This window comes from Acipenser ruthenus, chromosome 3 (assembly GCF_902713425.1).
Source record: "Acipenser ruthenus chromosome 3, fAciRut3.2 maternal haplotype, whole genome shotgun sequence".
NCBI lineage: Eukaryota > Metazoa > Chordata > Actinopteri > Acipenseriformes > Acipenseridae > Acipenser > Acipenser ruthenus.
The window spans coordinates 81255121-81270677 of NC_081191.1; the positions used below are offsets into that span (position 1 = coordinate 81255121).

The 15557-nt window shown below is 37.0% G+C and overlaps 1 protein-coding gene across 1 annotated transcript in view; it reads right to left on the minus strand.

The window, feature by feature from the left end:
• Nucleotides 1–3640: 3640 nt before the first annotated feature.
• Nucleotides 3641–15557, minus strand: part of LOC117394402 (phosphatidylinositol 3,4,5-trisphosphate-dependent Rac exchanger 2 protein-like) — a 142899-nt gene continuing 130982 nt past the window's right edge. Inside the window, exons 39-40 of the mRNA XM_033992638.3 lie at nucleotides 12577–12644; nucleotides 3641–5480 (exon numbers count right to left, since the gene is read on the minus strand). Coding sequence (XP_033848529.2) covers nucleotides 5435–5480; nucleotides 12577–12644 — 114 coding nt within the window. The 3' untranslated portion in view covers nucleotides 3641–5434. The remainder of the gene's footprint in view (nucleotides 5481–12576; nucleotides 12645–15557) is intronic.

Sequence of the window (15557 nt, forward strand, 5' to 3'; positions counted from 1 at the left end):
TCTCTCCGGCCCACCATGTGCACCCCCTGCGGGTTGGCCTGTGAGATGGCTCACAATATATATATATATATATATATATATATATATATATATATATATATATATATACACACACCACCATCACTTTCAGTATTGTCAGTGCTTTCCCTGTTTTGATATTTCTACAGTTACAAGATTTTGAGGTTGACATGAAAGGGTATACAGTGCATCCAACAGAATCATCTCCACCAAATGCTAGTCCAATTTTATTATCTAGACCTGTAGGAATAGTGTAGACTTGTCTTCTTGGTTTGTGCAGTGGCACGATTTTAAAAGCAGTTACTTGCATACATTTAATGGCAATTTTGTCTTTACAACATGACTGTAATGGGTGGGCTACACCATGGAATCAGTAACGGCTTGCATGTGACATATAATTCAAACTGACACTTTAGACTGCAGTTACTTATGTATCCTTTATTTATTTATTTATTTATTCAGTCCTTATTGACAAATTGGCTGTCATGCTCTCCAGGATCATTATCTTTTCAAGACAGCAGACTTGCAGTGCATTTGGGAAAATCTTTGCAATCCTATTTTAAGAAATAGTTACAGCCTGACGATTTAACTTCTTTTATTGAACTTCTGTCAAGGACCATTTTTACGTCTCCGAATGAATCCACTTCGAAATAGTTTATGTAATTAATGTTTCAAGAAACATTTAATGGAAATTGAAAGGCTTTAATCTACACTCCTATTATGTAGTCTTAATGCAACTTCTTCTAATATTGCGTTGTAGATATGGATTCATTATTAAATCTTATATTCTGAAGGCAAATGTCCATCAGACAATCACTGTGCACTCTAGTAAGATGGTGTAGCCTATATTTTCTGCTGCTGTTTGTAATTTATTTTTTATGAAAGGAGAAAATTGTTCCTAAATGACACACAAACAATTTGAGATCCAGCCTCAGAGAGCCTGAATTGCTGTATACTTTAGTTATTTGGTTTTAGTTTGGCAACAGTAAAAGCTGTTTTACAGGATGAAGTCAAAAGAAAGAAGGCTCCATTTTTATTTTCTCAGACATTTTTTTTTTTCTCTGAAAATAAATAAAAAGTCATCCAGTATGTGGTTAAATGGAGTCCCTGCTGCCATGGTTCATAAACAGTGTTGTTTCCTTAATTTGAGTGTGGAGTTTTTCACTGCATTTAAAACATGCAACCCTAGTTAACATTCTGTGTCAAACAGACATACAGTAAGGTGAATTACATCATTTTGAAGATTTAAACAGTTGTTTCAACACCAGCGCTGGGAACCCATTTGAAATTCTACTAAACCCATACATTAAATTAGCAGATTTTTCATAATTATCTAACATCCAATTAAAATCCAACACAATGTAATAGTTTATGAACTACACTATGTTAATGACTGAATAAAACATATGTACTCCTGTTTGTAAATTAATGATCATTTAACTAATAACTGATAAAGTTTTAGAATAAAAAATAAAATTCCTGGGATTTCCAGTAAAGTAATAAAGATAAGTTTTAAAGCTTTGTATACATTTTATCATTTATTTGTAAACAGTATTATTGATATGAGGTTAGTGTTGGCAGTACATTACTATGTAGCCGTTTTGCTTCGGATAATGAGAATGTTGTTTTTTTTATTATTAATAAGAAACGATTTGTTGAGCAGCAGGCTCTGCTATGTTGCACCAGTCAAACTAAAGTATTTCTTTCAAGTATGATATGCAGTCGGCATCTGTTCACACAAACTGCCCCAAATTATACCTCTTATAACAACAGGAGAAACCCTGCGCACAACGTATTAACTTCTAGAATCAGGTTGAACAGGGCAGGACACCACTTGGCACTAGCAGGTCAAAATGGAATGGGATTGGGGGAGGATGATAATAATTCTGCACTCATGAATTATAAGAGCCCCTAAAGGCCCCAGGGTGAAAAAACTGGCCTGTGCTAGGCTGACTGACGAACATGACCTCAACAAGATGGCGCACACAGTAGTATAGTGCCCGGTTACGGCAGACATCTTTGGGAGGTCGGCTACACAGGTACTGAGTTTCGTACTAGTTAAGACCGAGGTTTCAACGGCAGTTCTATTGAATAGTGATTGGCAGCAGTGGGTTAACAGGCGGGACTTGGTGCACATAAGGGAATTGTGTAGCTAAGAGAGTTGGTTCAGTCAGGGGAGCTTGGTGCAGAAGCAAGATGTATACCAGAGAAAGGTAAACAAACCACGGATGCCTGACTCTTGACAATTACCTTCCCAGGATGATTAAGAGCTGACCGAGAACCAAGGGGGTTTGGACAGCTGCCGTGGATCTAATCCAGAATCAGGCTGAGAAGACGGCAAGAGACAGTAATACTGTACAGTATTATTGTAAATGTGTGTGTGTGTTGGGACCAGTAAACACCAGTATTGCACCTAAACCCCACAGCCCCATTACAGAATTTACACCTTGCACACAGACTGTCCCAAGGTTAATATAAATAAATAAATAAATAAATAAATAAATGTTGGTACCTAGTGACAAATATCTTTGAAGATATAACAAAAAGAACATAAGAAAAATGTACAAGCAAGAGGAGGACATTCGGCCCATTTAAGATTGTCCGGTTCCTAGTAGTTGATTGATCTAAAAACTTTACAAGTATCCAAGAGAGGGTGCCTCGGACACATGACTAGTCAGCTCATTCCATGCACTCACCCACTCTGTGTGAAGAAGTGTCTCCTTCTCTGTCCTGTCCTAATGATGATTACTGTAAGTACATATCATGGGGTAACAGCGGTCAGACGTCTTTCAGAAAATATATTAGTGAGGCTAATCCAGACATTAAAGTTGCAGTATCCCACAATAATGCTCAGGTTTATTGTAAAATACTGTAATTTCTGGGTGTCCGTTTACAGCATTGTTCTGTTTTCCATATGGTAAGTTCTACAGTATTTCATTGGAAAACTGAGCAGGTTTGACTTGGGGTTGTTTACATTTACTAAAGTTAGTTAGAGCTGCAGTCTCACACAGGCGTTCCACTCTCATTCTTGCCACACTGTCACCCCTGTGAACTGTCACCCCTGTGAACTCACAGGGTTTGTAAACGTGCGACCTGCAGCAGGACGGGTTTGTAAATGTGTGACCTGCAGCAGGACGGGTTTGTAAATGTGTGACCTGCAGCAGTGCGGGTTTGTAAATGTGTGACAAATAATGGGATACTGTATTTGCTGGCAACACACAGACTGATATTTTTAATATAAAACAAACAAACAAACATTCAATATGTAAACAATAGGGGCTGCTAAACTAAACCTGGTGGTTCTTTGGTAACAGGTTCCTTTTTATAAACAGAAAAATTATTACATGTAACACTTAAATCAAGCCTCTGTGATGAGCCGCGGTCACAAAAGGCACGAGAATAAGCCAGTTCTGGTTTCTTCCCTTCAACAAAAAAACTTTATTTACACTTTCAGGGTCTTCTGTGGCTTAATTCCAATAGTGAAAAACTGGTTTGGCTTTATTCTACCTGGAAACGTGAATACAAAGCTTTTACAATTCCCAGCCACAGGGAACCGCTTATTTTTTACTAAGATTAGGCACATTAAGTAAAATGTATAACAAAAACACCACACCACACCACATTGTTTAGAATGGTTTAATTGCATTTAAAATAATAAATCTAACATATAACTGGTATATGAAATGTTTTGTTGAAATACTGTGTAAAAGATACAGTTGAATATCTGGGTTTAGGTATGGGGAAGTTCAAAACATGAATACAGAGAAGTTATACAAAACCAAATAAATTATTTTCATTTGCATCCTAAAGACTACACTAACACTTTTTACAATTTTACTTTTCTTTACACTGGTCTTCTTCATAAGGTGTTTGAAATTTAATACAACTGAAGGGCTGTTATACCAGACAGGCCGACATATTTATTGTGCAATTATATATGTTTTGTAAAAATTTGCTCTCTTTATATAATTCGGTAATCTCAGCTAACAGACTATATATCTTTAAAATCTCCAAACAGCACTAGCTGTATTGTGTATTTGAATAAGATTTTTTTTTTTTTTTTTAAAAAAGGTTACATTATTACAAGAGACCTAAACAGCTGTAGAAATATTCAACTCTCCAAAACTTTTACATCCTGAGTATTGTCTGTATATCTATAAAGATTTTAAAAAACATTATACAATAGCTTGGTAATTCACAAAATGACAAGGAATAACACTGTTTGAAATACAAATAGTGTTATATAGGGCAGCAGTGTGGAGTAGTGGTTAGGGCTCTGGACTCTTGACCGGAGGGTTGTGGGTTCAATCCCAGATGAGGGACACTGCTGCTGTACCCTTGAGCAAGGTACTTTACCTAGATTGCTCCAGTAACAACCCAACTGTATAAATGGATACTTGTATGTAAAAATAATGTGATATCTTGTAACTATTGTAAGTCGCCCTGGATAAGGGCGTCTGCTAAGAAAGAAATAATAATAATAATACAAAAAAAAAAAAAAGATCCACTTGGGCTTGGAGGACTAATCTCTTAAATAAACCATTGTTCACTTTCGTTTGCAGTTCTTACCTAGTATGGTACAACATAATTTAAAATGAAAAATACATGTTTCTTATAACATGTGCTTCAAAACTGCTCACAAGAAATGTACATGGTGTTTGGAAGTTCACAACAGGTTAGAATTGTTTTTATTAGTATTGTAGTTTCTATAGCATAACCCTTTAAGCACTGTGTAGTTTGTTTAACCCTTTATTTGTGTTCCTCTACAAGGGCAGAATCAATCTGGGCTGTAAATACCATGTATTATGCAGTACAGCTGCTGCTGCTAAATACCAACACCCTCAAAGTCCCTTGGTGATCACACTTTTAGGGCATATTCCATAATATTCCGGAACGCATCTTATCATAGTGTATGTTTTATTGGAATCGGTGAATATGGCTCTTTCCTTGCTTTGACTCCCAACACAACCTTTAAGTGCGCATATGGCTTACTGCAGTGTGAAAGGCAACAAGCTTATGGTGATTAGTTGCACGCAAAGTCAGACACGCCTTTGAGTATTGTGCTTAAGAGATTTGAGAGTGTGGGAAAAATATTAAAACTAATGTTTTTAAACAGCTCAATAACAAAAAACTACACTGTAACATTATTTTTTCAGAATAAAAATATGTGTGTGTATATATAGTTTCATGTAATTTCACTATTTACACAAAGTAAAATAAAAGAGAAAGGAAAAAAAACATCAAAAGGGAGAAAGAGGGGGTGGGGGTCAGCTTAGAAACATTTTAGTAGACTGTCATGGGACCCATCCATATTCCAGGTGAGTACTATTGGAATCCTCTGGATATTCCAGGCAAATACTATTGGAGAGCTCTGAAGTGCTGTTTGCTGCTGGACAGAAATCGTAGGCAGGTGTCTTCATGAGTCTCCATCAGGGGGTGGTGGCTGGCAGAGCTTGTACAATCTACAGTAGTTAAAATAAGAATACACAGAAAACATTATCCACAGACTGCCTAATTACCTACCCTAATGTCACGATGACCTGCATAAAAACTTTAAAAATTCACTATTTCCATTTCATTCACAGTAATTTGCAGGATTTTAAATATGCTAAGAATTTCATAAGCATTTTACAATTGTATTCTTAGTGAAATTAGTTTTTAATTAACTATGTAAGCAAATTTGTCATTGATATCAGAGCTCAATTAAATTGACACAGAAACAGTTCATTTAATGAAACATATCTGTAGAATAATAGTCAAGGTACCATTGGGAAAATAAACTACAAAACATATTTTTCCCTTCGATTTAGTTTTATTTAATTGATCTAAAACAGCAATGCATCTTAACTTTGTCTACCAAGTTTTTAAAAACATCTAACAGTGAATCTGTAGTGTATCCATCTGAAAAAAGGATATAAAATGGCAAAGAGGGTCCTATTTGGTGATTATTTATGAGACCAGCGTATATTAATGTGTGGATTTAGTGATCATACAGCATATACGGTATATATCGTATATGCTTGAAATAGCACCCAGTCTTGACTATCTGCCCTTATTTGTATTAGCGGCCAGCTTTACTGTCAAAACAATAAGCGCCCCCACCTCCATTCATTTTTCAAGATCTTAAAATATTTTGTTCCAAGTAAAAAATAAATTACACAATTAAACCAATTAAGTATCATTGACATTATGTTATGCTTAGTGTTTATTTGTAATAAAATAACATTAAAAAAAATATTTTGTCATGGCAAATCAAGCCCACAAGCAACCTTGGCTTCTACACATTTCGACTTACCCGTTTCATGGCTGAAAACAACAGGTGGTGGCGTTTGTTTAGCAGGCAAGTTAAATGCGAAACCTGCATGTGAGGCTTGTCTGAGCCGCTGGATAAAGCAAGATCAGGATTGAACCACTTTTCACAGTGGCCAATTAGTGCCTGCACTCCAATAGACACCCTTATCCAAATAGCCACCCAGGTAATGAGAAGATAAGCGTGTGTTTTGTGGCTGTCAGCCATCTTGGTTCAGGTGCAGAGGAACAGCCTGAACCAAGATACAGACGTGCTCAAATTTGTTGGTACCCTCACAGCTCATTGAAATAATGCTTCATTCCTCCTGAAAAGTGATGACATTAAAAGCTATTTTATCATGTATACTTGCATGCCTTTGGTATGTCATAGAATAAAGCAAAGAAGCTGTGAAAAGACATGAATTATTGCTTATTCTACAAAGATATTCTAAAATGGCCTGGACACATTTGTTGGTACCCCTTAGAAAAGATAATAAATTATTGGATTATAGTGATATTTCAAACTAATTCGTTTCTTTAATTAGTATCACACATGTCTCCAATCTTGTAATCAGTCATTCAGCCTATTTAAATGGAGAAAAGTAGTCACTGTGTTGTTTGGTATCATTGTGTGCACCACACTGAACATGGACCAGAGAAAGCAAAGGAGAGAGTTGTCTGAGGAGATCAGAAAGAAAATAATAGACAAGCATGGTAAAGGTAAAGGCTACAAGACCATCTCCAAGCAGCTTGATGTTCCTGTGACAACAGTTGCAAATATTATTAAGAAGTTTAAGGTCCATGGAACTGTAGCCAACCTCCCTGGGTGCGGTCGCAAGAGGAAAATCGACCCCAGATTGAACAGAAGGATAGTGCGAATGGTAGAAAAAGAACCAAGGATAACTGCCAAAGAGATACAAGCTGAACTCCAAGGTGAAGGTACGTCAGTTTCTGATAGCACCATCCGTCGCTTTTTGAGCGAAAGTGGGCTCCATGGAAGAAGACCCAGGAGGACTCCACTTTTGACAGAAAAACATAAAAAAGCCAGACTGGAATTTGCTAAAATGCATATTGACAAGCCACAATCCTTCTGGGAGAATGTCCTTTGGACAGATGAGTCAAAACTGGAGCTTTTTGGCAAGTCACATCAGCTCTATGTTCACAGACGAAAAAATGAAGCTTTCAAAGAAAAGAACACCATACCTACAGTGAAACATAGAGGAGGCTCGGTTATGTTTTGGGGCTGCTTTGCTGTGCCTGGCACAGGGTGCCTTGAATCTGTGCAGGGCACAATGAAATCTCAAGACTATCAAGGCATTCTGAGCAAAACGTACTGCCCAGTGTCAGAAAGCTCTGTCTCAGTCGCAGGTCATGGGTCCTCCAACAGGATAATGACCCAAAACACACAGCTAAAAGCACCCAAGAATGGATAAGAACAAAACATTGGACTATTCTGAAGTGGCCTTCTATGAGTCCTGATCTGAATCCTATCGAACATCTATGGAAAGAGCTGAAACTTGCAGTCTGGAGAAGGCACCCATCAAACCTGAGACAGCTGGAGCAGTTTGCTCAGGAAGAGTGGGCCAAACTACCTGTTAACAGGTGCAGAAGTCTCTACAGAAAACATTTGATTGCAGTGATTGCCTCTAAAGGTTGTGCAACAAAATATTAGGTTAGCGGTCCCATCATTTTTGTCCATGCCATTTTCATTTGTTTTATTATTTACAATATTATGTTGAATAAAAAATCAAAAGCAAAGTCTGATTTCTATTAAATATGGAATAAACAATGGTGGATGCCAATTACTTTTGTCAGTTTCAAGTTATTTCAGAGAAAATTGTGCATTCTTTATTTTTTGTGGAGGGGTACCAACAAATTTGAGCACGTCTGTATATATAGACACACACACACACATATACACATACACATAGATACATACATAGACACACACATATAAACACATACACACATTACGGACAAACCCCGGAAACTGGGCAATTTGCGAATTGCCCAGTCAAAATCTGAAATGAATCACAATGATCTTTCCATTCCTGGTTTTACCCGGACAGATCTAGGAGTGCCCAACAATGCCCAGTCAAAGTCCGAAATTAATTTCGAAGCTCTTTCATTTTATGTGGACAGACAGAGCTATGACTGAAGAGCTTGTCTGACCCGCCTACCTGAGTAGCCTCATTCAGTCAGTCACTCACTCACTCATTCACTCACTCACATCTAAAATCTAGATATGCACGCACACTCTCAGTCACTCCGCTGATGCTCTCCAACTCTGATTAGAACGTTCAATACAACTCCTTATTATTATTATTATTGGTTGTTATTAATAATACTGTCCTTTTTATATCAATGGGGTTTCTCATGTTCATTTTTGTTCCGGTAATATTGTTCCGAACTGTGACGTAGGTTTTATATATATATCTCGATTCCTATCCGGCTGTTGCCGAGGTACTACGCAAGTGTCAATGAGGTTTCTCATGTTTAATTCCTTGTTCTGAAGGTCTGCCTGTCACTCAGAACAGGAATGAAAGAACAGAGGCAGTGATTCGGACTCTGCCCGAGAAGCAGTGGGCAGACCGGGGTTTGCCCGGGCAAAGTCAGAAAAAAGTTATTTTAATTTTTATTTCTGGCTTTGCCCAAAGTCAGGCATTTCGGGCTTGGCCCGTAACATCTATATATTGTAACGATCTATACAATATATACACACAGATTATAAAAGCAGCTAACTTATGTAGTCAACTGCTTTGTCTGTAATGGACAGTACCAACAAGCAGATTCAGTAAATAACTAATGTAGCTAGCTTTAATTAATTAGTACCAGTGCATGCATATACAGAGGGTCCTTATAATCACGTAATAATCAAACATAACCTAAAAGGTCACCATGTAGAGTCAGACAGACAGATAGACAGGCAGACAGATGGATAGACATGATCAGTGCATAAGGGTCCCCATTTTTAAAATGAAGGACCCTAAAAATAAACCAAGACAAACATGAACTATGACTGTGCATGGTCAAAGCTGTTCAGTTATGCATGTACATAACACAACAAGGGGACACTGCTCTCCCATTGTATTCTATGGAGGTCAGACAGTCTTATTTCTCAATAACGGAAAGCACAGCTGAGAGACACTAATGAGTGACGCTTGTTCTAAATCTACTGCTTACTGACAATTACTCATGGATACAAGTCCTTGTGTCAAAAAATGTAATCTTTCAGTGGACTTTGATTATTTCAGACAAACAAAGGTAAATAAAAAAACAACTGCAGTATAATAGTAATAACGACACTACTGTGGCGTGTTCCTTGGTAATAACATAACTCCCTCATTTAAATAATGCCTCTGGAGTTATATTATTACCGCATAACATGTCACAGCAAAGTCATTACTTAAATAATTACTAAGATTGAACTTATTCAGATTTTGACTTGATGCTTGAAATATGATTTGTTTTTAATATCTGAACTGCAGCTTCTGTATATTAACAAAAGCCATGACACAATACGCTATATTGGTATTCCATGTTAGAAGTCATATATCTGCCTGCAGGCTGTTATATAAGACTAGCAATTTCTAGAGCCCTTTCTCCACTGATGACCTTCAAGTCTAATTTGTTTCTCTTGACACCAGTCATTCCACAGTGATGATTCACCCACTTCATGAATCATGTTGTTACTGTTCAGGATGGAACAACCAGTATTACACTGAACTAGCTCACTGGCTTTATAACAACCTGATACAGTAGTTGCTTGAACCCTTGGCAGGTGTTCACCATGTAGAGTGTGGCAAACAGACAGTTAAATGAAATGTATAATGTAAATTACAGTCTAACTTCACTATAACAAACCCCCTTTAATGATCCGAGCAGCAAGAACCGGAAATTAGCCCTATCAGAACGATCACTTTTGGAAAATCGACCCGGATAAAACGATCTCGGTAGTGACTGACACTGAACTTTCTCCAGTGTGAATGTGTTATTCTCTCAGTGAAAACAAAGACCTTGGTAGGCTAATTCGAAGATAAGGCTGATTCATAGATAACCTATTGTAGTGCGACTCATGTGTGACGTATGCAACCGTTGACATCTTCACACAAACTGCAACCATGGCAACAGGCGTGAGGAGGTAACAGCGTGCATTGAGAAAAGCACAACAAATATGAAGCAATCTACGCTGGATATGTTTTTCAAGAGAAAGGGCATGTAATTACTGTATTCAGCATGTAAGTGTACTTTTTATTCTTTTAATTTCTTTACTGTTTTCAGTTTAAATGTTGATCAATGTAAAGTTGTCATGAACTACTGTTCATTATAATGAAATTAGACTGTATATGAGTATTATACATAAGTCATATAGACTAGATGTCTCAATGTTATTTGCAATCCAGCTTAAGATACATAAATATTGAATACATAACCTCTATAATTAGGTATTTATTTTTACCCACTCACCTATTTTTATATTATCAACATTGCAATTGAGTTGGGCATTCTCAAGAATAAAAAGCTAATATCGAAGTATCTCAGATGAATGCACGGTGCACATGTCTTTTACAGTATGTGTGTTCTAAATAGACTGTCTTCTTTCTGACCGCAGTCAAACTTGGTCATGAACAGAGCATTTTCAAGACTCTAGTCCTGACCTCACCAGCACCTGGTCAGAACTACGACTGAAGGCTGGTTGTAACTGGAGAGCTCTGATTTCAAAGTGGTAATGGTTAAGAAGATCATTAATATTAGGGAAACAGACATTTTAAAAAGCCAAATAAAACTAATCATTTGCACTGCATTATGTAGTTACACAATATTAAATTTGTGACTGACCGCAACAGACTTTGTAAACCTCGGTTTCAATTAGAAGTGCACTGCTGCTGTATCTAATACTGTATAGGCTATACTGTATCCTACTAATAAGTTAATTCTGTATGCCAGTTTGAGTGCACACTTTATTTTTGTTCACATTAACACGCACGGTGAAAAAAAATTAAATAAAGCAACTTAGAGCGACTAGGGGGTGAACTATGCAACTGCTGTGGCTGCAGAGTCACTTACAATAGGACCTCGGTTTTACGTCTCATCCAAAGGACAGAAACATTACTGTGGCATACTTTCTCTATTGCAGTGCTTTGTTTTGTAACAATTTCACGGTTTTTCTTTGTATATTATACATATTAGACTCCCTCTGAGATACAATATTTTTACATATCCGATGAACCCCCTGGAAGCAAAGAAATTGGTTATGGCACGTTCTACTGTACTGTAATATATTTTTGTGAGTTGGTTCATGTAATGTTTGACGACCAGTTATCGTTTAAACATTATATGTGTAATAGATATATGTCACTTCACCATTAATACAATGAAAATAACATGATGGAAGTATAATTGTTTATGAAGTTGGTGTTTACTATTGAAGATCGCCTGTCCTGTACAAGCTGCCTTATTGTTATGTCGAGATCACGAGACGTTTAATCTCAGGATCTCAAGAAAACGGACGTGATCCTGAGATAAATTATCTTGTGCTCTCAACATAACGAAGAATTATTTTTATTTTTTCAAGAGCCGTCATAGTTATTTAACATTATACTACCAAGTCTGAAACAAGTTGCATCTCTGTCCAGATTAAACTACCCTGAACAACTTTTATTTTGGTATTCTGTGACCATGACCTGGAGGACCTTGACCTGGAAGTCACAGGTTTGCCCACAAGTCTCTCTTGATAACTAGCTGGCTGTTCCAACTTAATGAAGTTTTCCTGGTGTGTATATTTAAAATAAAATAGTTTGTAGTCTTCCTGTGTGACAATGACCTCCACAACCTGCTTAGTTTGTGAGTTATGGAGTATGAAGGACAGGCAGACAATGGAAAGTACCATTTTAGTATACTGCTCACCACTTTGAGGACTACAGATACAAAAGCAATTGCAATTCAATTACTACTGTATTATACAACTCGTGATTTATTGTTTTATTATTTATTAAACTCATGAAAAAGGTCTAGACTGTTGCCAAAGAAGTCAACAATGGTCTAGAACAAAACAGATTAAAAAAAAAAAAGCAGAATACTTCCCTGCAGAATACAGCAAGGATATCCCTGCTCCTGGTGCCCTGCTTTTATTGCCCATCTAAAAACTGATCCTGAAATACATATTAATGAATGACAAACACACTGCACAGACACAAATTGCAGTACTGTGTGCATACGTTTCTAAGGCTCACTTTCAGATGATGTCACCTAGTATATTGTAGTTGTTACCTTGGAACGGACTGTGGCGTACGATCCCTCACTCCCAGGTTCTTGGCAGAGTTTTGTACTCTTGCTCCCTGAAATAAGAAACATCACGTAAACAAACATGCAATTTGGATGCAATATACCCCATGCATTAATAATAAAATCAAACTGAGGCATTATGAACTAAGCTTCAAGGAGTCTCTTTCCCTGTAAACATAAATAAATAAATACAAATATTAAAACATGTCAAGTCTGTACTTCATTTCAAATACTATCAAGTTATGTTGTTCTATTAATTAGTAAAATGTGGACATTTCTCCCAAAAGCTATTGGCGTTGATAAAAGTAGTTCAATACAGAATGTAAAATATAAATAATTGCTGGTTCTATTAAAAGGCTGTAGGAGTTACAAAGAGACTAGTACTTTTTTCTGCAGGATTGCAACATTGTATGATTTGGTCTAGTTTTAAAATTTAGCCAGAATCATCTAGCATCTCCTTTTATAGTTACATAAGTCACCACCAAGAATTGAAAAGTACAGAACTGTTTTCATCTTTCCAAAAGCAGGACTGACAACAATGAAGTGAAGGATTAATTGGTCCCAAACTGCTCATTTTCCATTTAACAAATGCGGCCTTCACAGTGAGTCTTTCAGAGACACTCGCTTGTCCAGGTAGTTTTTATGCCAGGGATCCATTTACTAGAGATGAATGATAGGTTTGTGCTGTACTGTGCATCTATTAATCATTCCTAGGTTCTTACAGGAAAACCAAGGTTATCTTCTATCAAGGCAAAAATAGAGATGGATCTCCAATACGGATGCAAACTATATTTCTGACAATGTAACACACCTACCATAACTTATCGTTGAGCTTTATTGTTCACTGAAAGGCACACGCACAGTCTATTTACTGCACTCATGCCGATTGCCTGTTACCATGAACGTGAGGTCATACTGAGCTGCATGTATTCCCTGTCTCAGATCAAGGATGTTGTGAGTAATGGAACAACACTACGTTTGCAGAAACACAAGGACCACGCCAGCTGCAGGATACAGCTGTGTGAGCCACCACAGAAAAGCAAGTCACATGCGAATTGAATAAATGCAAAATAGGCTTATATTTTCTGCTTACTTTTTGTTTGGTTCCCGTTTTTTCTTTTTCTTCTCAGAAGCAATTTAGTGGTACTGCTTTGATCCATCTTATCACTTCAAGAAATATACTGTACCACTCAAAAATTCAAAATGCATCTTAATTGGTAGACTGTTGGAAAAAACTCACTCCAAAACATTTGGTTTCTATAGTAACTTTATATTAATGTGTAAAATTAAATAGTCATGCATTTGACAGACACTTAAATATGGAACACTTCAAGTACACGATTCTACATTTACATAATGTATTGTGTTCAGAAATAAAAGATTTGTTATTTAAAAAGCAAAGAAAAATTGGCGTCCAATTGGATATATGGAGATTATATATATATATATATATGTGCTTGCTGAGATGGTGATGACACACAATGTGACTGATTTGCATACAAATAAATGAGCGTTGTGTATAATAAAATGGAACCTCACAATTTCACACTACATCAGTTATACAGCAATCGGTTATAACATGACGTTTTCAAAGCAAAGGCATGATCCCCAGTTATAATAGACACAGAACTCCTGTCAGACTTTGATATTTCATTTTATCAATGTCCAATCTTTATCCACCTTTGCTCAAGAAAAAAAAAAAGTTACAAATACAGACCTATTACTCATATTTGTATTTGTGCTTTAGGTATTTTATAACAGACGTACAGTATGAAGAAGTTGGTATTGTGCACTGACAAATCATTTGCACCACAGCTTTTTATATAATGAAGCAATATTCAGCCTAATTATTTTGGACTGGTAAACTGGATACAGAAGCTTAGTGATTTTGACTGGTTGAGGATGTCCTACTATACCGTACTGTATATCCTGTAAGTAATGAAGAGTGAAGGCATTGCCGGTTAAATCACAGAGACTCTGCTTTGCTTCTGATCTATAACTCTTATAGACCTCTGTTTTGATGCTCAAATCATCATCCTGTCCATCAGCTAGTTACAAAAAAGATTCCCCAAGGCCTCTGGTTAATGTGCAGAATTCAATTATCTCTAATGCACATACTGGTTTCAGAACCTCTGGGAACATTGATGTATGGAGGGTCATTTAGGGAATGGCTGACCATGTTAGATCTGATTCAGGGACTGGATGACCATGTTAGATCTGCTTTAGGGGCTGGCTGACCATGTTAGATCTGCTTTAGGGACTGGATGACCATGTTAGATCTGCTTTAGGGACTGGCTGACCATGTTACATCTGCTTTTGGGACTGGCTCACCATGTTAGATCTGCTTTAGGGACTGGCTGACCATGTTAGATCTGCTTTTGGGAATGGCTGACCATGTTAGATCTGATTTAGGGACTGGCTGACCATGTTAGATCTGATTTAGGGACTGGCTAACCATGTTAGATCTGATTTAGGGACTGGCTGACCATGTTAGATCTGATTCAGGGAATGGCTGACCATATATGTATTTAGCCATCATGGTGCAAAAACAGATGGCTTGGTGTAGTCTTGTCTGCTGCTGTTAGCTGGATAAGGATCAGTAATTACATGATGAATATCAGCCTCATCCCTCCTTACTGCTCCAGGGATACAGATACCATCCCCAGAGAACATCTTCAAATGTATTTGCCTGGTTGTTTTTATTTCATTGCTTTTAAGGGAATTGCTGTAAGTAACTTACACACTAGAGTTGGTGAATGCTGTATACCGCTATATGTAAAATTGTATTGTCTTTTAAAGAGTTCTGTCTTTGCTGCCCCCCATATTAGAGCTAGCCATGATTTATACATTTTATCAGTACAGTCTACCCATCATCCTGATTTCTTTGACAGCCAATCAATGAAGACATTGAGAAAGACTTCTAGTCTAAACTTTTGTCATTTTATTTGTTTTTGTATTACTACATA